General features: G+C 37.2%; 1 protein-coding gene and 1 pseudogene across 1 annotated transcript in view; one reads left to right on the top strand and one right to left on the bottom strand.

Annotated features, from left to right (window-relative positions):
• The first annotated feature begins 1146 nt into the window (after positions 1–1146).
• Positions 1147–3211, top strand: LOC129197276 (uncharacterized; annotated as a pseudogene).
• A 12212-nt stretch (positions 3212–15423) lies between these two features.
• Positions 15424–24645, bottom strand: part of TAFA5 (TAFA chemokine like family member 5) — a 516381-nt gene continuing 507159 nt past the window's right edge. Inside the window, exon 5 of the mRNA XM_054813305.1 lies at positions 15424–15528. Coding sequence (XP_054669280.1) covers positions 15520–15528 — 9 coding nt within the window. The 3' untranslated portion in view covers positions 15424–15519. The remainder of the gene's footprint in view (positions 15529–24645) is intronic.

Here is a 24645-nt window from a genome sequence, read left to right as displayed (position 1 = left end):
CTAGAAGACTATATTGAGTATATATATATATATAAAGTGAGCATGTCTCTATGACTGAAAGGATATGAAAGAAAAATGAAATTTATAGAAATTCAGACAAATCAGAAATTGGATATAGGAAGAAAAAAAGATGAGTAGAAACAAAATGATAGAAGGGAAAAATCTAGAAAGTAGAGAACAAGTTGTTTTGAATTGTAACATTAGGAATGAGGGAATATATGGTTTTGTGAAAAAGCTAGACATTCTAATTGCATGAGATTTAAATTGTAAAAGGCTTTCCATTGTAATGGGAAATAACAAGGCTGCTAAATAAAAGTATGATAGATGTTGTTAAATCAGTAGGTCCAGATAATTTTGCCTCCAAGTGCTGTAAAGAGTCAGCTGAGGAGATCTCTTGATCATCAGTGATGATTTTCAATAAGTCTTGGAGCACTGGAGCATTTCCAAAGGGCTGGAATGAAGCTAATGTTATGCCAATATTTTAAAAGTATAAATGGGACATCTAATTATAGGCCTGTCATCCTGACATTGATCCCAGACAAATTATGGAACAAGAGATATGGGATTTGATGAATAACCTATTAAAAGAGGATAATATAATTAATGGCAATCAGCATGGGCTTATAGGAAAGACATACTTTTGAACTTGTAAGCTGATCAGGAAAAACTATCATTGGACTGATAAGGATGATGCTGATGATCTTGTTTTACTTCTATAGGTCATTTAGTTTCATACTGAATATACTGATTAAAAAAGAAGAAATTGCAAACAGCAGCATTACACATATTAAACTGAATAAAAGCTTCAAACATGTAGGGTTTAATATACAACTGTATTTAAAGGACCATCAATGAACATGTGTTTTTCTAATAAAATGCCAGAGGGAGTATTTTTTACCTTACTTGCAGTTTCAGTAAACCACAGAGCATTATTACCAAAAAAATGTACGTAACACGGTAACCAGAGGAGCGGTAAATAAGGAAAAGTAAAGGCTGTTGACAAGCAACTGGCATTCACCAGACATCAGGGATACAACAATTTATTTTATTATAGACAAAGAAAATGATGTATCTCAGGACAACAATATAAAGAACACTTAGGGAATGGGAACTTATCCTGAGAATTGAAACTCTAAAACCTTGGAGATGACAAGCAGTAACATAATACAGCTGGAAAAGCCTAACGTTTTCCTGACCTGTGAAGCATTCAGACTATCTCTGCTGGAATATGAAGTCTATCTCTGTACTTCTCAATTAAAGAAAGACACTGATATATTGAAAAACAAGTATAGAGAAACCTGCTTGACCAACCTGATCTCTTTCTATGACAAGGTGACCCGCTTAGTGGATGAGGGAAAGGCTGTGGATGTTGTCTACCTAGACTTTAGTAAAGCCTTTGACACCATTTCCACAGCATTCTCCTGGAGAAACTGACTGCTCATGGCTTGGAGGGGAGTAGGCTTCCCTGGGTAAAAAAATGACTGGATGGCCAGGCCCAAAGAGTTATGGTGAATGGACTTGAATCTGGTTGGTGGCCAGTCACAAGTGGTGCTCCCCAGGGTTCAGCACTGGGGCCAGTTCTCTTTAATATCTTTATCAATGACCTGGATGAGGGGATCGAGTGCACCCTTGGTAATTTTGCAGACAACAGCAAGCTGGGCAGCAGTGTTGATCTGCTTGAGCATAGGAAGGCTCAACAGAGGGACCTGGACAGGCTGGATCCATGGGCCAAGGCCCACTGCATGAGGTTCAACAAGGCCAAGTGCCGGATCCTGCACTTGGGTCACAACAACCCCAGGCAATGCTACAGGCTTAGGCAAGAATGGCTGGAAAGCTGCCTGATGGAAAGGGACCTGAGGGTGTTGGTCGACAGCCGGCTGAATATGAGCCGGCAGTGTGCCCAGGTGGCCCAGAAGGCCAACAGCATCCTGGCTTGTATCAGCCATAGTGTGGCCAGCAGGACTAGGGAAGTGATCGTCCCCCTGTACTCAGCCCTGGTGAGGCTGCACCTCGAGTACTGTGTTCAGTTTTGGGCTCTTCACTACAAGAAAGACATTGAGGTGCTGGAGCATGTCCAGAGAAGGGCCATGAAGCTGGTGAAGGGTCTGGAGCATAAGTCTTATGAGGAGTGGCTGAGGGATCTGGGGTTGTTTACCCTGGAGAAAAGGAGCCTGAGGGGATGTCACGTCCCACTCAGGGGGTGAGGGTGAGGTTAACTTTTTAATTCTCTGCGCAGTAATCAGGAGTAACGGCAATTACTTTATAGATTCAAACCAATCATAAATTTACTTAAAACTCAGTGGAACTACAAAAGATAGAGGCTTGGCAAAAGTCATAACAGTGTTCAAAACTTAGCAGAACTATGAAAGGTAAGGGTTTAGCAAAACATGTGATGATATTATCCTACTGTGCCAAGCATTAAGTTAGAGACAAAGAGAGTGATAGAGAGGAAAAGAAAGAGAGAAAGAAAAGAGAGAGAGAGACAGAAAAGATATCACCACCCTTGGATCCAGCCATGTTCTGTGCTTGTAGTTGTAGTCTTCAGGTGGTGGGCGCGCACCAAAAACTTACGTTTTCCCTTTTTATAACCCTATGTGCCCACCTTATAGGCGGGGGTCTGTCATCACTGAGCAGGCGCAGTATGCACTCAGGAATGTTCAGAAACGTTCTAGAAATGAGTTGGTGGGTTGTGGGGGTCCTGGGGGTCTCACTGCCCCCTCCCTTCAGGGCTGACCAAGTGAGTGGTGATCTGTCACAGGCACATGGCGCACAGGGCACAGATGGTCTTTGTTTACATGTTTCAGGAATAGAGGAGTGGTCTCACAAGACGTTATCCTGCCTCCGCAGGCTCCGTTCTTGTTCAACACTCCCTGGTCATCATCAGCCCATCCCTGTCCATGTCAAGACAGGTGTTTGCGACATTCACTTCTTATGAGGGCCTTACAGGGGAGACCTTGTCACTCTCTACAACTACCTGAAAGGAGGTTGTAGCCAGGTGGGTGTTGGTCTCTTCTCCCAAGTAACGAGAGATAGGACAAGAGGGAATGGCCTCAAGTTGTGCTAGAGGAGGTGCAGATTGAATATTAGGAAAAATTTCTTCACCAAAAGGGTTGTCAATCATTGGAACAGGTTTCCCAGGGAAGCCGTGGAGTCACCATTCCTGGATGTATTTAAAACACACATAGATGTGGTGCTTAGGGACATGGTTTAGTGGTTGGACTTGGCAGTGCTAGGTTAGTGGTTGGACTTGATGATCTTAAAGGTCTTTTCCAACCTAAATGATTCTATGATTCTATTCTATGATTCTAACATGACAAAACTATTAAAACACAAGAAAATAAATCTTACACCTAAACTTAAGGTGCTGCTTTAAATTTTCTGATGCAGCAATTTCTTTCACCTCTTTTAGCATAGAGGACATAGCAACAATGCTGGTAGGCAGAAGTCAGCATTCATGACTATCCCCAAGGAGTTCAATCTGCTTAAGAATTACAAAAGAAAGTGAAGGATTCATTTGACCATAAGCTGTTTGTACTTACATTCAGAACAGAAATATGGCTGTGGAAAAACGTGATAACCAGAATCCATTCACCAGAGAGTGAGGCTTTATTTCTTTTTTTCCCCCCCAAATCAGACTCTAATTCTAACAGAAAGTGTAGTTAAATCATTAGCCGTGAGCCTGTTTGACTGCAATCATTTCCCCTACTAATTGACTTCCACGAGTCAGCACTGACATATTATTCCCACAGACTTTGCTGCTATGTACTGTCCTTCATGGGTCCTAGTGAATTCAACAGCATTTATGAGATTTATGGTTGATTCCCCATCCACAAAAGAGTTCTAACTGAGATGAAATTATTTTCCAAAAATTAGTTCAAAGAAGAATTAATTCAGGAAAATATTGTGCCTTGTGTTACATGAGATATCAAATGAAATTATAACCTCACATAATTTATGATTTAGAAGCCTCCTGAAATAATGACCTCTGATTAGACTAAGGCATCTCTAACTTTTGTTAGAGCATGCCAGTTCTGATAGAACACAAAGAAATGGCTTTGAAGAAGGTAAGAAAGCAGATAGAATGTTTGCAGATTTGTAAGATACCAGAATTGTAATTTTACTGATGTCCTCAAGTTAGGTAATTTGCCCCAAATTGCACAAGACAGCATTGTAAATCTGGTGGCCCGAGTACTCAGAGGAATAAGAGAATGCACACAGTCCTCTCACATTTCTGCATGGTTAGAGATGTCCATTCAAGTTCTCTGCTATACTCCCATCCCATAAAGGTGTATAGAAATAGACAGGGAATGCGTGGAATTCCAAAAATTATTTCCTGCTCTTGTTACCATCTTAATCACCAAAAATGGTAAAAAACACCCCCACCCAAATTCTACAGAATAATCTGTAGCCAGCAGCAAAAAAAGTAGCACAGATTACTTCTTTGGGCAGCAAAAAGTAAAACTGCAATCTGTAAAGTCATGGTTTGCTTCTCAGCTTAGCTGGTTTTCATTCAGCTTGCAACAAATTTGCCTTTCTTTGGATCAGAACACAAGAATGATTTATATTCCAAAAGTTTGGTTTGATTTCTAGAGAATACTATATATTTCTGTATTTTGAGAAATAAAGAATATATGTTCTTTTTTTTTTTTTTAAGACTAAAAAGACATGTTTTGAAATGCTTCCGTTTCACCTGGCTATCTATACAGTAACCTGTTTTGAACTTCTACTGCTTCTCTAAGATTTCAGGTCTTATAGTTTACACTAAAATACACAATTTTGACAACATTCCCAGCCCATTCTAAGGAACTTCTGTAAATCAAAATTGAGATATTATAACCACAGAATTTTACTTTACTGGATGTTGAGCATATCAGTTTCCACTGAATTCAACATGATACTAACTGAAGCTCTCAAGCAGCAATGTCAAGGAGAGACTTGATGACTTGATTCCATAATGCTGACTAATTCAGGACTCTTCTGCACAGCAGATGAAACAGTAGTTGAAAAAATAGCTGCTTCTTTCCATGCTATGTGTTCAGCTGCTGTCCTTTCATTGTGAAAACAATATAACTCTAATGTCCAAACTACCGAAATCTTCAAAAATAAAGATATTTTGAAAATCAACCTTAGAACAAAAATGAGTTGGCTTTGCAGTTCCAATGCTACTGTGTGCTACCAACAATTTAAAGCAAACTGAAGCCCACACAAATATCTAGAGGTTTTCCAAGTAAGGAATGCCATTGATGAAAGACAGTAATTAATAAAAGTCTTATTTTATGAAATATTGCATAAAACTTCTTAAATACTGCTACTGAAATCTGGTAGAGCAGTTTTTTCCCAAACAACAGAATTGTACATAAGAATACATCTTTCCAAAGATGTAATGCCAGAATTAAATTTTCATTGGAGAATGAATTTATAATAAGATAAAAATGCTTTATCCTACTATTAACTGATTGACAAAAACCAGCAAAATCACTACAAATGTAATAATGTACCTGGTTCCTAGGTATTTCACAGACACACACTGCCAAGGTACTGGAGTGTGAAATTAGTGAAGCACTTATGCAATATACAGACATTGTAAATACCATTATACCTAAGAGATGATCCTAGTAATGATAACTTGAAGCTCAGAGTAGAACAATTACTCATTTACATTAGGTGATAAGGGTAACAATTTTAATGCTAAAGATCTCTATTTTGATCACTCCAGGCTAACAGCATCTGCATGGATATAGCCAATGTAGGCATCCACTAGTGTGGAAACACTCCATTTTCTGCTGAGGTTGGGATGGGATTGATTTTTTTTTTTTTTTTTTTTAATATAAGCCTGATAGCATTTCTGCGTGGTGAATGTATGGCTAAAGGAATTTCAGTCTGGCACACAGTCAGAACACTAAGCCATGGAATACATTTAAAGAATAGAATAGAATAGAATAGAATAGAATAGAATAGAATAGAATAGAACAGAACAGAACAGAACAGAACAGAATAGAATAGAATACTTCAGTTGGAAGGGACCTACAACAGTCATCTAGTCCAACTGCAATATTTTGGTCATATATTTTACTGGCCTAAAGCCTGTTATTATGCTGATACATTGACTGCAAAACTATAAGCTGGTTCAATATTATGTATGCTCTAAAATTACACAGTAAAAATTATGAAATGGAAAAAAAACCCTAAGGTTAAGGCTAGGTACTGATCACAAAGTATCTGTTTGGATATTTGGTCAGGGTCAGCTGCTCATGAATGTAGACAGATTATGCTCATATTTCAACTCAAGGAAATGGTAGTAAGCCAAAACCAGTGGCATTTCTTACAGGAAGAACTTCAGTTAAGTTTCTTATTCTTTTTTAAGGGGATCATTCTGGAAGATGCAGGTTTTCCACCCCATCAGCAAGAAAGCAGCAAGAATAACTTGATCATCACAGACTACCCAGTGAAGTTATCTTCTCATCAGGCTAGGAAAATCAATCTATCTATACCTGTCCTAGGAAGCTTGCATCATGGGCCAAGCTTTTGGCTTAAATTGAATTCCCCTACGTTCAGGTAACAATAGTAGTTACCTCCATCCCTTCAGCATGCCAGGGTTGCCATGACAGTCTCCTTCTTGCTATGTCCCTGCTAGCATGTGCCCAGAACCAGGAAGAATAAGGTCTGTGAGAAGGCTGAGATACCAGGTAGATAATGAGTATGTTCTGGGTAGTTTAGATTGGGCAGCCTGGTTGTTCTTCATGACTCAAATGAGTCCCATTGACCACCAGTTGAAAACCTCTCTAGCTATGGAAAGAGCATCCATAATGCTGTCCATTTTATTGGTCAGTCCATGAGGAGCTTAAATGAGAAGATAATAAGGTCCCAGATCTATCACATATATAAGTTCTCATTGTTTTGTTGGGTTTTTCTTCTTCTTCTTCTTCTTCTTCTTCCTGACATTTGGAAAAGACATGAATTTTTTTTTCTGTGTTACTAATGTCATACACAAAGAAGTGCATGTAACAATGTCTTGAATAAAACTTATATGGAGAAAAGAATAGGATGAATTGAGACATAGATTAAAAAACAACTGTCCAGGTATGAAGATACATCTTGAATTGTGCAAAAGCTTTTGGACCTTTATTACAAGCTCTAATATATCTCTAAGCATCTTATACAAGAGTGTGTATTCAGCATGAACTGACAGTTCCCTGTGTAGTTGAACACACCGTTAGCCATTCCTAGAGCTCCAGCAGACAAAGTCTGAGCTTTAAAAGCATCTCATTCTCTTGAAAACTATAAATTATGACATGGCACAAGCCCAGTATTTAAAGTTGTTTTTATACAGCCAGTTCAGTTGAAATAATCTCCTATTCTGTCACTGAAGCCAGTTTGCATAGAGCTTCCCAAGCGCTGATGTTTGAAAGAAAAAAAAAACAAACACCACAACATTTCTTTGCATGTGGGCCAGAAAATACCTTGTTCTTCAGGCAACTGCAATCAGAAATACGTGGAGGTTGTTGTCCTAGGCATCTTCAACTTACTACTGCTTTGTATTGATGTCCTCCAGCAAGAATTCTTAATTTCATTTTTGAACAAATTACCTAATGAATTATAAATCTAGAAACACTGACAACTAGCCTGAAGTAAATTAATTTTAATATAATCTGAAACTTTTATTTGTATCTTATCTTACTCTTATAGCAGTATAATCACCAAGATAATTTGCATGATTAGCTAGAAAACTCTTTCTTAATACTAAACATGCATGCATGAAAACTCATGCTGGTTTATTTTCTTACATATTTCAAAATGAAACTGAACACAGCGCTTTCTTCTTGAACCTAAGATTCAGGATTCAACAGACTATAAAGAGGCAAGGGAGGGGAGTCTGGCTGAGCAAAGCTACTAGATTTTGAGAAACAGACACTAAAGATAGGGACTGAGGAGTTAGGGGTCTTGCTTGAGAGGATCATGGAACTGAGGAAAGAGCTAGGAAAAGACTGGACCTACCCTTGTAAGACAACTGCAAGGAGCAGTGGAAGAAGGACATAAGATGGACTGTTGAAGCAAGTCCAGAGGAGGGCCATGAAGATGATCAGAGGGCTGGAGCACCTCTCCTATGAGGACAGGCTGAGAGAGTTGGGGTTGTTCAGCCTGGAGAAGAGAAGGCTCTGGGGAGACCAAAAAAACCCCAAACAGCCAAACAAAAAAACCCCCTCAATTAAAAAGGGCAAAATGGTCAGATGGAGAAATGTCACCAAAAAAATCACCACTAGCAGCACCTGCCTGTTCTCCATTTGTCTAACAGTTGGAAATACCTGTACAATACCCGTGCATAGGGACCGTGAAAGGTGCAATAATTTTAATTTATAAAAAATTATAGAGGAAAGAAAAATAAAGGGAAGCAATATTGGTCTGAGCAATTAGTTCTTACCGTTCACTTTGCAAAGTGGACAAAGATTGATGGCCTTCATAACAAGTCACTGAAACCTTCTCTCTTCACCCATGTAATAGCTCAAACCAGGGATATTGCTTTACTCCATCACGCTCATTAGAAGAGGTCCAGCTGGTGGAATTGAAGGTCCTTCTCATCCAGTTGAAGACTTGGGTGGAAATGCATATTGTATCATATATTGGAAATTTTTAGTTTCTTCAGCTTGCTTTTACAAGAATTAGGAAGGTGTGTGTAAAAATACATCTACAAATGTAACATTCAGATTCCCAGATTTGGTCACTGACCTGACATAGGAGGTGTGAGAATTTGTCACAAGGCATTAAACAAGGCAGAAGCAGTGAAAGAAAATGTTATCTGAAAAAGAAAAGAGTTGTAGGTCAGGTGCTGGACTTGCCCTCAGGAGACCAATATTCATTTCCTGATTCAATAACAGATTCATTATATAACATTGAGCAGATCTGCGTTTCTGCCTCCCATTTACAGAGTAAAGATAATGCTATTTAACAGACTCTCTACCTACAACATCCCCAAACTGCTGTGAAACCTTTCTGACAATCATAATTTCACAGCTTTGTCTGCACAGTCTCTCTTAGGAAGAGGCTGAAGCACAGGAATAAGCAGACATTTCCTTTCCCACCAAAAATTTTCTTCCCCTGTGATAAGCTAACCTGACAGGGTTTGTTACTGGCAGATACTCTCATTGTATTGTCCTTGTATTGGCCTGGTAGCCCATAGTGAAACTCCAAGTATGTTACCACTTTAGGGAGTCTTTCAGCTTTTGTATTGCCTTGTTTATTCTTGCATCTACCAAGAATCTCACCTTTTCCGCTTCTGTAAATTCTAATTTCATGGAAAAGCAGGGATGTTGGCAAATCCCTGTAGTTCCATCCTTAGGAACAATTTGGAGCTGAACACCAAGTTAAAAGCTTGACAGCAAAATGTGGACAAAATACTATTTGGTGCTCAGCACCCAGTCCACCTTCCCTTTTACCCCAAGTCATTCATAAGAAAATTTTGAGTTGTTGTTAATTACATATTGCATCATGTGCCAGAATTACATGCCATATAAGTCTATGACCAGAAAAAAAAGAAGTGACAGTAAGTGATATCTTAAAGCATAGAAGTAATTTTTGGGGAAAAAAATTGCTTCTAAAGAAAATAATTTTTTAAAAAAGTTGCTAAAGCAACACTGTGGAAATACCATCTCTACACGAAATTGTCCCAGTTGGGTGTCTAATGTGTTAGTTTTGGAAAAGTAATGCTGAAGTGATACTATAAATTTCACACAAATCTTCCAGTTATTTACCTAGTGATTAAAAGCAAATATATTATGTCTCTATTATGGATTTTTTTGCTGGAATATTAAAAATGCTGCTTCAGACATGACCTTTTCCTGCTATTTATCAATATTGATAATATTTATTCTCATTTGGCAACTTATTTCTTTATTTTTCCTAAGATTCACATCATAATTTTGCTCATAAAAAGGTTTCAAATCTGTATTCACTTTAATAATTTAACAATAATGCTGTTTATGTAATGTTTGAAATACGAATTTCAAATGGATTTTAGACTTTTTATATTGCAGAATTTGATTATGGAGTTTTCTGAGGTAAGGAGCTGAAATTTTTCCATTCAGACTATTTTATATTCATAAACAAATTTATTTTGATTGAAAAATTTTCATTGCAGGCTGAACTCACAATGTCACATAATTAGTGTTGGATTCCTTCCTTCCTTTAGTTGGATAAGCTCTCCAAAATTAACAAAAAAAGTTTGAATGCAATTCTTTTTTCCTGTCTCAGACACATGGTTTTGGGTGAGAGGACTTTTCTTTGATAAGTATCTATCTTCTCATTGGAGCTTAGGGCTTATGTGAGGTGAAGCGGACTCTGTTCTGAATGTTTTGAGTCACAAACTGGAGCCAGAAATTGTGAGTCTATAGCAGTGGCTGCTTTTCTAAGTACTCTGTCTCTGAGGTACTCCTTCCCTTACTTGAGGACACAGATGGGGACATCTCTTGTCCAATAATCTAAATAAATTAACAATTCATACAATGGGACTTTGTTTATATTTGTGTATGTGAAATGCCTTGAGGAATCTGCTTTTTGCTGTCTGATCCAAATGAAATTCAGGGAAATGTGAGGCTTCCTATTTAATTCCAAAAGATAACCACCAAGGTGCTCTTTTCAGGTGGCACACAGCATCTCTCTTCTGAACGGACTATTAGCCTTAATACGCCGTTCATGTACTTAACTCAGAAACATAGAAGATATTTTTCCTGTTCTCAGAATGCTAATAATAATTTCCCAGGACCAAGCCAAGCCATCAATTTCTTCTTAGTAATTTCCTTCTTTACTCACCCTTTTGGAATGTCAACATAAAAAAAAAATTAACATCAGAGGATACATTATGATATGCATCTTAAGAATCAATACAACTACTGAACTGGTAAGAAATGCATTACTTTTAAGAGAGGTTTGTCTTGCCATACTGTTGTCATTTCTTTACGTCAGAATTACAGTCATTCTTAATTCCTAATCTTAATTTAGGCCAATTGAATACTCACAGTTATGACTTTCTGTAAGTGTTTGCACTTGCAGCACTTTGGCATTGCATTGAATGGACAAGAAGAATAAATTATACACGTTGGATTAAGTGACAAGCAATAGAGAAGAATATAAAAGTACCTGTGTATAACAATAGCTGCAAGGGATGGGCAGGATTTTCAAAATTGTGTAGCACTTTGGTACATCCAGCAAATTTTATTTAAAGTCTCTAAGGCTGATCAGAGGTAAGGACTCCTTGCGAATTACAGTTCAAATAAACTCAGTTCTAAGAACTCATCCAATTGCGAATTCTAGTTTGAAACTTTGTCTAATTAAATCTTGTAGTTAAACATCTGGGTGGATGGGGAGTGTCCCTGTTGTTCTGCTCAAGTGTCATAGGTACCTTGAACTTTTCTTTATGGATCTTTTTCTCTAATTTGCTTAGGCTTTCAGCTAAGCGGCATGTTACGTTGCAATATTGGGCTCTGCTGCATTATAAGAAAAGCATTAAAAACAACAAAAACAGCTTATACACTGAAAGTCTAAGCTGCTGATAGGAGAATTTGCACAAAGAATCTAGAACCGACCAATGTAATTAAAGTCTTAAATGATCCCTCTTTTGGTAGCAAAAAACAATGCATAAGTATTTTTTTCCTGCAGGAGTGTCGACACACAACTTCTTGTTAACCTCGTCCTTTCCTCAGTCAGTAGGGCACAGCTTGATGTGTAATCAGAAGATGGAGTGTGAGGCAGAGAATTCTACTGGTGAAGTCATGCTGGAGGCTGCTGAGAAGCCATCATTACTACTCACTACTGCCAGCAAAGGATGCGTGTGCTGAGGTGCCTGATCACCAAGGTGAAGGGAGAATTTTTACCTTTTTTGCCCCCAGAGTCAGGGTGGGTTTATATTCTCAGCTTATGTAAGTAAAGCCAGTGTCCAGAAAAACATCCTTGGAATTCTTCCTGCTGACTGCAAAGGACAAAGTTTCCAGTCACACTTGTGCTAGAGTGCAAGTCTTGTGCGCTGCACAAAGGCTTATAGCATCTGGGCTTTTACACAAAAGCCAGAAATTAAGCTGAAGGATCCACATGCCTGAGCTGAAAATGCTACTGCAGGATGAACTACTATTTCTGTTCCTTTCAAAGAAATGAAAAAAGCATGTAATGGTATAAAAACAAAATAGTTCCAAGCTGCAAGCCACAGAGATATTAAAAAAATCTAGGTAGATATCAAGAAAAATGTTCCCCCCTTTATGTCAATTTGTTGCAACATAAAGTAAATACATACTTTCTTCCTTTTTAAAAAATGTCTTAGACATAACAATGTTTGGGTCAAATGATCTATGGATTTATTATTTCTCTTTGAAAAGTAATTTCAAGGCCAATACAAACACATTAGCTGTCCATCTGTTGTACAGTGTGCCAGAAATACCCAAACAAAATTTACCTGTTGTGCTTTGCAATATTCCAGAACTTGGATGTGGATCAGAAATTAAATATTTTAAATTCATTAGACCTGAACAGAAAATGAAAATCTGCCATGGAAAAAATATTGAAGTTTGCAATTTACTCAGTAACTGTACAAAATTGAGATCTTTCAATTTTTCATAAAGAAATGCATGTAAAGATATGCACATCAAGCTTTTGCTCTAGCTGCTCTAATTGAAGCCATCAGATAGTTGAGAATTTAGGCTCTATCTATAATTCTCATTTGTTTTGACTAGAAATTACTTTCTAAATAGAAAAAAAATAGCAAAATGAAACAAAAAACCCCTGAGATTTTATATGTTCCCACTAACTTTTTCAGTTTTGATTAATAGATGTATTTTGACAAAATTTGTTTCATTACAAATTCCAAACTGTTCTTTCTCCAGCATTCTCAAATTTTAGTGGTTTAGATAAAACTAGACACAGATCTAAATAATTTCCATTTCAAAACCTATCCACATAAACCAGTGTTGGCCGGAGTGAAAATAAAAGCAAGATACAGTCTCTTTAGCGCAGCTGTGATCACAATAAGCTTAATCACATCAGAATGTTGAACTCAGGATTGTATTTCTTGATTTCTAGAATTGCTGCATAGTCTCAAAACTGAAACTGAAACTTAATTATAAACCACTGCCACACATTCATAGAGGGAAGACAGATGAGACTAATAACAGCTATTGTTGCTTGATAGCCTGTTAAAGAGATTGCATCTGCCATCATGATTTGGCCATTGCCTCTTCTCTGAGTGAGAGAATAATAGATTTGTTTTATTTGCATTATATCCCACTTTTGAAATAGAGATGAAATCTATTTAATTTTAATAAAATAACACCTCTGAATTGAAATGTATTTTATATCACCCTGTATCATTTGGTTAGTATTGATTTAAGAGGTAAAAAGAGGTATAATTCAAATATGATATGATTTAAAAAAAAAAAAATCACTTAGCAAGCAAAAATCACTTCTCTCAGATGAGAATTTAATCAAGTAAACATACAGTTCCATATAAGTTACAGTTACCAAGAAACTTGTCTTGGCAGAAAAAGATATAGCAGAATAGTCAGTCATGAGCCCGAAACACGTAATTGTTCAAACATAAGCACAGGAAGCCTGAAATAATGCACAAATCTCAGGAGGTAAACCACAGACAGTCTGTTTCCAGTTCTCCCACCCAAGTGATTCCAGGTTTTCTTTCAACATAGTGACATGTGTGGCACATTCTTTTTCTTTTTTTTTTTTTTTTAATGGAGATTTTTTTTCAAATCCTTGCAATAAATAGCTTCATATAACTCTCTTTTAACATAATGTTTTTACTCTGTGCTCAGAGAACAAGTTTTAATCCTTGAATATCATACTTAAATGAACTCTTTCTTCACTATATGATAACTAAGAGATAAAATCACCTGAATTTTGAAAAATATGGGATCTGGTACATATTCCACTACTTTCAACTGTATTTAAAATTAGGTCTCTCCCTGCAGTGCCTACTATGTTGGGCATTATTTCACCTTAGTAACATATGAGAAAAATGGATATTTTATTGAATACTAATAGTTATTAAAAACTATTATAAACATATAAACCCCATCTTATAAGAGAGAGAAAATCCAGAATGATTTAAAATTACCTTATGTGCTGTTTGCTATCCAGTTCTGTAAAAGACAGTTATTCAAAGAACATGTAGTTGAGCTCAAGTACATAAAAAATTATACCAGGCTCAAAGTTTCAGAACTCAGAATTTGTTCCTATAATAAACTGTTTGGAATGAGGGAAGCCTTGGTAAATTGTATGATAATGTTCATGGTTATGGTCAAGATTTTGATCAGCACAATGAACAGAAGAGTTACACAGCATGGCAAAATTGTTTATGGAAGTCTATGCCAACTTATACGCAGGGTTGTGGTAGTTATCAGTGAAAGCTGGTGTCTTAACTGCAGGACCAATTAAATAGCAGCATAAGCTTAGTCTTAAAAGTTCAGCATCATTTACAGCACTGCAAGGTTGTGGTAACACACAGTCTGTGGATGAAATGGTGCAGAATTTGGATGTAGGCAGAAAGGACAATACATTCCACGTTGTGAAGAATGACTCGGAGACAATGGATATTGCCAGCAGGACAATGCCAGGCATAAAGGAAAATTTAAAAAAAAAAAAAAAATCAGATTTATAAAGTGAGATTATGTAGTGAATTTCTTTCTTTCTATGATCAGTGTCAGAATGTTCTACTCTAAATATTTTGAATGGCCCATATGAAGCAAGGCTACCTCTGATTTCACCTGTTGCAGTAGAGAAATATAATGGACTTTTCTTTTGATAGTTGCAGATAAAAATACTTTCCAGAACAAATACCTTTTATGGTCATAACTGGAATTTGGGCTGCATACATTAATCTCCATCTGTTATAGTACACCTGTGCATACTCATTTGATGATGACTTCAGGAGGGCTAAGAGCCATCTAGGAATCATTTTAAAGGAGAATCTGCACAATGTAGCTAGTTCTATTTCTTCTCTAAGAAGTTGTTCTTCTAGCTAGTGACAACGATGATCAATAAACCTTTCACACCTGTTCACATTTATATTCCAAATCAGAGTGGGATCTGATTGCCTGACTTTGATGATACCACAGTTGTATACAAACTCCAAAAGCAACCTAGCAAGATTTTAAAGCTAATTAAAAAAAAAAAAAAAAAGCGTGCATACATAGTGAAAAAAACCCAAATTCATTTTGGTTCTCAACAAGGTACAATTCTAGTTTAAATAATTGAGCTTCTGCTCATCTGCACATGCACTGAATCTTTCCACTGGATAAAAAATAATTACTATCAAGTATGAAAAAACTCAACATGGGAGAAAAAAGTCAATAAATGCAAAATCTACAGACTTAAAACTCTTGAGAATATATATCAAACACTTATTGATGTGTTTCTCAGATATGTATACAAATAGGCAGCTGAATCTAATAATTCTGTGGCTCTTGAAAGAAAGCTGAAGGAGATGAAGATGTAAGAACCGATTAGGAAGCTTCATACTCCAGATGAATATCATCGTTCCTAGTGAACAGAGAGAAAGGAATGTAAGTAAGATTCAAATAATGCAAATGTTATTCAGCACCTTTTATATTTTAACAACACTTCACAAGTGTAAGTAGTCAGTTTGGTTTCCAAAGTGATGTTATAAATTTCAACTTCAATTCCATAGCCAGAATAAGAACATAAAACTAAAATCTTAAAAACTGTAGTCACATCTCTGAAACTTCATGCTCATCATGGGTCTGAATGAACTTGGGGGAAAAAAAAAAAGACTGTAAGAGATGATTGCTTTTTTTTTTTTTGTTAGGTAAGGACAGAAAAATAAGATAGTCTTACAGATATGGGTGTGTTAGAAACAGTATGTCAATACACAATATGTCTTGATGAAACTGTAACTGTTACAAAAGGTCATGAAATCTTTCTTACTTGATATGACTGTTCTCAATCATATGTTCATGTGCATCTCCAGTAGATGGTGTACATAATCTAATGCCAATTCAACATTTTCTGCTGAAACTGTGGTCAAACTGTTGACACCTATCCAATTTATGGCACTGCAATATCTGTATTAGGTCTACTTCCTATTATATTTAACAGGGTTAACCACACCAGTATCACTCACATAGTGTTCTTGTAGTGCTTGCTGTTGACCTTACAAATTTAACTGTAATAGCTCAAGATCCTGCAGACAATATATACTTGCAAAAAAAAGGTATCTTTGCTATCTAATATATCAGGTATTAATATATTAAATTATTACCATTATGATTTCCTATACCCTTCATTTGTAATTATCTATGAGATTTCAATTATTATTTAAAGCCTTTATTCCTTTGAAATTTATAGTCAAATTATGAGGTTTAGATGTAAAATGTTGTTCATATACATTCTGTGAATAACTGTAAATGAGCAAAATTGCTAGCATATTGGTAATATAATTTTTCTTATATTGTTCTACTTTAATTTTCCCCTTGATTAAATTTTGTGTAGGTTGTATACTAAGCTCTGTGATGAGAAGGTATCATCAGTTCACATCTTAGTTCATAGAGAATTATGAAACAAAGTGCTGAGATAATTAAATAAGTATTAAGTGGATTAGTTGGTCACATCCCAAAGCTCTGATAGGGCTTTTCAGTGGGAAAGAATGCAAAATGGCTAAAAAACCTGATGATACAATTTCAGTCATGAATTTAGCTGTCTTTGTGAGAAGGAGCTTTTACTTTCTGCCATATTTTGTATTTGCCATCTTACAACAATTACCAAAGGGTAATGGCCATATTCTAATTATTTGCCATTTTAAATATTAGCTTACATGGAAAAGAAAGGGTCTAGAATGAAAATTTGACTCCTTCTATTTCCCAGATGGATTTAATACATATGTTAAATACAGAACCTTTTAATCTCTTTTTTTCTACACTTGTAGAAAATATGAATGTCATACTATGGGCATGTATGTACTATTCTGCAGGGCATACCAGAAAAAATACAGATAAGTCTGCTGAGTGGCTGGCTCAGGCACATGCAGTTGCTGAAATGCAAGTTCAAGTCCTGAAAGTCCAATAGCTGCTTTTAACAACCTACATACCAGAACACCAGTGAACAGTTGCTATTTTCATCCTTAAGTGAATACCCTCTCTGACAAAAAAAAAAAAAAAAAAAAAAAAAAAGGCAACATTCCAATTGATTTCAGTGGGAATGGGGTTCCACCCTGTGCCTTACTGTGGGGCTGCCAAATTTAATTTAAAATTTTGAAGCAATAGTGAATTTAATGTATACTTTGAAAACTTGTTCAACTAATTGCTGGCTTACAGAGTGTAAAATGGGCAATTTATTCCCATGTGATGTATCTATATCATCAGTTTTCCCAAAGCTTCCTATATAATTACCTATGAATGAAAAAAACTTAGGGTCAGAAGTTCATAATTCTGTGTCTTGATATAACATGGTGAGAAGAACAAACTGAAGTATTCCAAATTAATTAATGTTAGATACTGGATAAATTGAGATAAGAATTAGGATTAAATGCTGGATTTTTGAATATTTTTTTTTCTTTTCATAATAGATTAAAAGAGACTTCCAGGTTTTCAAAGAAACAAAGACAGTGTTGCAGATATAGAACCCAAGAATGTATCTGGGTGTGTAATTTCATTTTTCATTCATCAAAAATATGGAACCTAAGTGCCTTTAAATTCTGGATATTTGCTGTTTGTAGGAGTTCATATAACTACCATTGTTCAGGGAAAAAAAAAAAAAGTTCATATTTCACACTAAACTGCTGTTTAGTTTTGAAGAGCTTTTTAATTAGAATTAATACTTATAGCAGGATCAAAATGTTTCAATTTAACTGGTGTCTCAGAATATAAATATTACTTTTCAAGAAGTAAAAATACAGAAGGGACAAGGCGTTGGATAAATACAGGAATTGTTCTTTTAAAGACAGTGACCAGACTTCTTCAAATGACAGTCACAAGGACTACAGATAAAAATGAACTGGAGTGATTACTAGTTTTCTCCTTCCATTTTGGAAATTTGAATTATTCAGCATGCTGCCTACTGGCAGACTCCCACGTGATGTGACCCTGGCATGGCAGCCTGAAGTGAAAACTCAATTTCAAAGTCGAAAGCTATAAGCAGCTACAAGCTGCTCTAAAGTATCACTTTAAAAAGGTTTGGTGTCCTTTTTTTATAACTGTGTTCCAATTTTCTCTTTTTTTTGTATTTGGCCTGGGGAAAGGTACTTAAGCAAACACATGGGAACTGTTTCATAGCAGAGATTTAAATGTCTGTTAATTAATCAAAAGTCTATATAATAATCCTTCACAGTGAATCTGTACAGGAAATGTTTGTCTTCTCTTGGAATTTCCAGTGTTAAAAATCTGATGAATTAGCTTTTAATTTCATCTCTGATTCCCTGGAAATCATATGTCTTTGACTTATGAGCCTCATCCTTTTCTGTATCCTCTCTCATGAATAACACCGTTACATTTTTATTCTAAGTGTTGTGCATATTTTGCAATACCTTTTCATGTCAGTCCACATCGTCCTGACAAACCCTCCCATTTTGTTTCAGGTATTGATCTCTGCTGGATTTTGCTTTGGATCTCTGAAGAGAAATTTTCTTTTGTGACTAAATTGAAATTCTCAATAACAAAATGTTAAACTTCCCCAAGGTCTTTCACTGGAGATTCTTTTCTTCAGTAACACCCCTGGCTGCAGCTTAGGAATTACAGCCTGAATTTTGAAAATATTATGAAAACAATTTTACTTTAAAAGGCCAAAGGCTTTGGGATATCTTAACGGTTTATATTTTTCTTTAAAAAATGTAAAAGGGACAGGCCACATCCATAATTAGCAGGCAATAAATAGCAATGTAAAATCAGCAGATAATTATAATTAGTTATTTATTTCCATGTTTTCCAGGCTTTAGTCAGCAAAAAGTATCTGCTATTAACAAGCTTGTGTTACATTATCATAGCTCTGTATAATACAACAAACTACATATCTTCATGACCAATTTTGAAATAAGGAGATTCCAGCCCATTCCAATTTTATATGTTCATTACTTTAAAAGTGATTTTCTTAAAGTAAATGTGCATTTATCTGAATAAGAATTATAGCATATTGTGTCAGAATAACACTTTCCCCCCCCCCCCCGAAAATGTAAAAGATGGTATCAGAAAAACAGTTGTTTAAAGTGGTACATATATAATTTTGAACTCCTTTCTCATTAAATATAGGAGCATCTACGTAAAAGGAAGGTCAAACAACAAAGAAAACATCATTACAAAAAATTAAATTTTTGTCTGTTTGAGTGTATGACTGTCAAAACAGGAAATGCGGGAAGGAACTGTTTGAACAGACACACATGCATTGCCTTGCAAAAACTGTATCAGTTGAAAGGTTCCTAAAACTGGGAGGAAAGCTGAGAGCTAAGACCTTTTGCAAGGGTAGGATTCTGTCTCCCTGTATCCAAAAGAAAGGAGAGTAGATGTTAGAAAATTACTGGGACAGAGTATGAAGGAGATCTAAAAAAACCAAGACTCATAGCAGAGGAAATGGTTATGTTACCATACACAGTACAGCTCTTTTATCACCAGTTCTCTGAGATATCTTCTTTTCACTAGTGTTTTAAACTCTTCAGGCTGAGAAAATTAGTAAAAGGAATATAAAGCTTTCCACTGAAGTGACTTTATGCAAATGAGTCATTAATGCAGTCTCCAGGATGTTGTCAGCCCAATCTGTTTCTATCTTAGCATTAACTTCATAACATATGTTTGCATCTATTTTATGATACTGGTAACACTTCTCTCATGTGAACCAGGAATTGGCCCCAAAACTTTTGAGTAGTAGCAGCTTGCTATACAATACAGGAAGCTGTTGTGCAGATCCTTTAAAAATGATTTAAAACATTCCCAAAACATCGCTTAAATAAATTGCTCTTTTAAAGGATTATAGAATAAATGGATAAATTGGTTCTAGACATTACGCATTCTGATGTATTACTTCATGCTAGGCTATACTGCAATGTGTCACTTCTGGTGACTTTCTTACTTTGTTTCCTTAGCATTTCAGATATGACATGCTGTTACTGTGACTGATGCAATCTTACGGGACCTAAAGAAACTTGCATACCAGGAATTAGCAATAAAGAGTACCACTGCTTTGCTTTGCAGACTTTTATTTCTTTAAAACAATGAAAAATGTCTTTTTCTTAATAACAGAGACAATACTTGTTGCTTCCTACTGGCTATTTTTTAAAATAACCAAGAGCTACAAAAATTGAACAACTATTCTAAATATCATACGCATGAAAATACTTTTCTGATTGTACAGTCTTTTTTAAAAAAAGCTCCTTCTTAAACTTAAAAAAACAGAGTTCCATACATACATAGTCAACAGCAAGTTGATATTATGTCTCTTCTGCTCTCAATAAAAATGAAAATTCAAATCCCAAAAGCTTCTTTGGTGGCATTTTTAAAACTTTGATAGCTGGCTTTACACTTCACAGTTTGAAACATTGTCTGAATGATTCCAAATTCATTTTTGAGAGTGCCAGGTTGCAAGAACTTAGAAATTCTCAACTGTTATCCAGTACAAAAGGCAGTAGCAGCCCACTGAGCAGGGACTGAAATTCTGGACTTCTTAAGCTGTTTCATGAGTTTTTGAATGAAGAGTAATTTTGCTACCGCAAGAACGAAGAACAGGGGCTGGGCCAGTTATGCCATAGAAAGGATATAGTGGAGAGGTAAGGCTCATAGTCTCCTCATCACAGCTGGGGGGAGCGAGAGGGAAAGAAGAGAGAACTGTGACAGCTTCGGGTAGGAGGGTCTCCTCACTCTCTAGTAGTAGCTGTTGTTCCAGCTTCTCTCTTTGGAGCTGGCAGCGAAAGGGAGCCCAGCTTTCCACGGCTCTGGCACAGCGGGGAATGCAATGGTGCAATGACTGGTTTTCTGACTCCAGCAAGAAGCTGGCTTGGAATATTGTGCAATTAGAAGCTGCTCTGCCTTCTTCCTAAGTTATCATTCTTAACAACTGCACCTCAGCTACGCTTCCACTTTGTTCTTTTTTTCCCCGGTCTCATGAATCATATACTTTGATTTGTATGGTGATGGAGCTTTGTCATATAATTAGCCTATAGCAAGTGGTCATGGTGAGATATGGATCTGAAACCATTGAGCTGAAATGGATATTTTACCTTTATCACCAATTTCTTGCATGATTCATAAAACATTATATAAAAACTTGGCAAGACTTTCTCTTTTTCTGATTATGCTTTGAAAGAAAATAGTGGCCCATGGGTAGTAATAGCTATAGATGCTTAAATACTGAGAAGTCCATTCTCTTCCTTTGAATTTGATGAAGATATCCACCTGCAGTTAAGTCAGAGGCCTAAGCCTGAAGAGCTTTCAGGTACCAACTCTGTGGTCCTCCGTATTTCCTAAATCCCTAATCAACACATGAGTATTTTGAAGCATCTAACTTCTCTGTGTAGAAGCTTTCCTGCTCACATATTTGGCACTTACTCAAAGAAATTGAGCATCTAATATATAATTTCCAAACAAGTGGCAGCCCAGGATTAACTGAAGGAAAAATTCCATCTCTACCCCCATTGCGGCATGACAATGCAAGCTAATGATGAGATTGTTCCATCTTATCTTCTTTTCACCTACAAATTTGTGTCCATAGTGAAACATTGGTAATGTTGGGGCTAAAATTTAATCTTGGATTTTGCTTATTGACCGCTCTGTGGTGGATTTCTTTCTTTTTCCCTACAGATTTTCAATTCTGCTATTGTTGTTACTGTGACTGATACTATTTTTTCACTGCTAAAATAAAAAAGTAAAACTGATATTCTCCAAGTCTAAACAAAATAGTCACCAGGGACATCACTGCAAGGGGCACAACTAGACCCTTGGGAGCACAGCAAGAGAAATTCTCCCAGAAGATTCTGCTTCTAAAGCTATAGCTGTGGGGAAAGAAGATAACAATCAATATAACAACCGAGTTCAAGAGTTAGAGAAGAAAGGAGAAGGAAATGAGGTAAAGAGAGTCAGTAAAGGTATTCATTAAGGAACAAATGAAAGAATATGTCAGAGATCAGAGAAGAAAAAGAAATAACTGTTGCTCTTTGCTTTATCCCCACCAGAAGCCTAAATACATTTTCATTCTCTATGTTAAGATATTTAGTGTAAACCATTGGATGAGCAGAGGCGCACAGGGTTACTTCAAGGTTTTCTGTTAAATTAATATTGTTTAAAGATGGGGGTTTTTTCCTAAACTTGAGTTTCAGAGAAAAATGCCTATAGGAAATACATGTCGGAATCTCTTTCTGACAATTACTTTGTCACAAAAGATCATTGAAACAGAGAAATGTCAGATATGCATTTGTATTTAAAACCACGTGTTAGTATAACCAATTGTATAAAGTGTATTCATTTAAGTGTTTTTCAGCTTCCAACTGTAAATGCAGGTAAGGCTTCTAGTGCTGTTCAAGCATTTGCACATTTGAGAAAGAAGTTCATTTGAGAGATTTATCAAAGGAGTTGCTTTAAAACCTTTCTAGAACCTCTTCCTCCTCTGTTTACGATACTCCTCTTACACCATCCTACCTCACTGTAGGATGATTCTGCTTTATATAAGGTAATACTAATTCAAATTGGTTTCATAAAGGGCCATCTTCAATAACACTCCCTCCTTGTCTTTCTTCTGCTCTGTCTCCTTGTATTGTCTAATTTATATGTGTATTCTCCTCTGAAGTGGCTTTAGTCTGGTTGAAAATAATATGCGAGGACGTATGGCAGGAGAGCGTCTGCTCCCTTAAGGGTATCTGGTCAAAGGAGCCAAAACTGAGAACAAACCTGACCACACATGATAAGAGGGGCTGCGATACGAACAAACGTGGTCAGTCACACAAATCAGCAAGGATATATGGAGAGTGAGAAGGTTTATTTTATTCAGTTGGAAGGATGAGGAAAGAGAGGGAGACAACATACAGGGACATAAAACCTGACCAATTAAGGTTAACAAAGACAACCGGAAACAAACCAGGTCATTAGCACTAATTCATGGTCTAGCAGGAAACTGCAGGAAAACTAGGACATTGCAGCGGATAAGGATAGGAACCTGAGGGGCCAGGATGTTGGGGGAGGTCGGCAGGACTATGCCAACTGATGAGGCAATGTGCAGTGTAAGGGGAAGAAAAGGGTACAAAAGGGAGTGGCTACCTGTAAAACGGGGCCAGTCAATGCACTTGTCTGGCTGAGCCCTGTGTCTGATCACTGCAGTCTATGCATCAGCGACCAGAGCAATTGGCATCTTTAACTGCCAGCCATGGGGTGAGAATGATGCGTGTCCCAAAAAACAGCTAATGGGGGGACCAGCATGAGTGAGGGGCTCAGTGCCGGTGGCTGGAGCGGGACCACAGGACACAGCCCGTGTGCCGTATGCTGGCTGCTGGGAGTTCGAGCATCTTTATCTTCCCCAGTCCCGGTGCGCGTGGAGTGTGCATGTATGTTCACTGGCAAACCTTAAGCTGGACCAGCTGACGAGCAGGGGGGCCTCGAGTCTGGGCCAGGGTATCAAGTGGGTGGAGGGTCCATACTGGTACCTGGGGGACCTGTGATTGTGGGGTGCCTGCGGTACAAGTGTGTGAGCACTGCGTGTGTGCAGCGAGCGCTGAGCTGGACTAACTGGTGTAAGGGGACCAGGATGTGGGCAGGGGTGCCGAGTGGAGAGAGGGGCCTTGCCAGTACTCAAGGGAGCCATGAATGTGCGTGTGCATGTGAACCTGGAGAGCGCATGTGTGCGCCTGCGCTAGTGACCTCATGCCTCTGCCAGCGCAAGAGGAGGAGGGGACTTGGCTGTCTGTGCTTGTGTTTATGTGAGTCCTCTGTGCAGGTGCTGGTGAAGGCAGCGCCTTGTCTGCAGCAGCCTGTGTGACCGGCCGTGTTCGTGTCCTGCTTGTGTGTGCCTGTGTGTCTGTGTGGCTACTGGTTGTACCTGCAAACAGGAAAGCAGCAGCTGTGTCCCTCAGCCTGGGCAGAGGCCCCAGGTCCCCAGGCTGGGCTCCAGCGGCCGGGCAGGAGGGAGACCTGGGCCAGAGCGGCTGGAGGAGCCAGCCACACTCTTAACATCAGTTAACATAATATACATACTGTAATGCAGAATTTCTTTATTAAATGTGTTATTTGATAAATAACATATTAATATTATAATATTATTTAATAAATAATAATGTGGACGTTATGTCCACACCCTCTTCTTTAATTCAGTGCAGTTTTCAGTTGAAAAAACTGTATGTTGTTAATGCAGATTTGTCAAGGATGATAAAATACTTACCAATTACTTTTTATTAAATAGGTTCCTATTAAGATATATAAAGGTCTTAACCTTATGTATGAAGTTAAAAATGTAATTTTAGCCTTTTCTCTTGATTTGCCTCTCAAATGATGGTTAAAAGAGCGCAGTATGGGTGAGCTGTTTGGATGTGTCATAATGATCTATTTTGCTTCAAATTTCTGCTTCTGTCATGAAAATATAAAATGGTAGACCCTTTATGGATAAAAGATTAACAGCGCTAGTCTTGATATTCAGTCTGTAGTAACATATAAGTCAATGAACTTGTTATTTGTAAAGTTT

Source organism: Grus americana, chromosome 1, assembly GCF_028858705.1.
Source record: "Grus americana isolate bGruAme1 chromosome 1, bGruAme1.mat, whole genome shotgun sequence".
Classification (NCBI taxonomy): domain Eukaryota; kingdom Metazoa; phylum Chordata; class Aves; order Gruiformes; family Gruidae; genus Grus; species Grus americana.
Note: the sequence above shows the minus strand (reverse complement) of the source record. Positions and strands in the feature narration are given on the sequence as shown.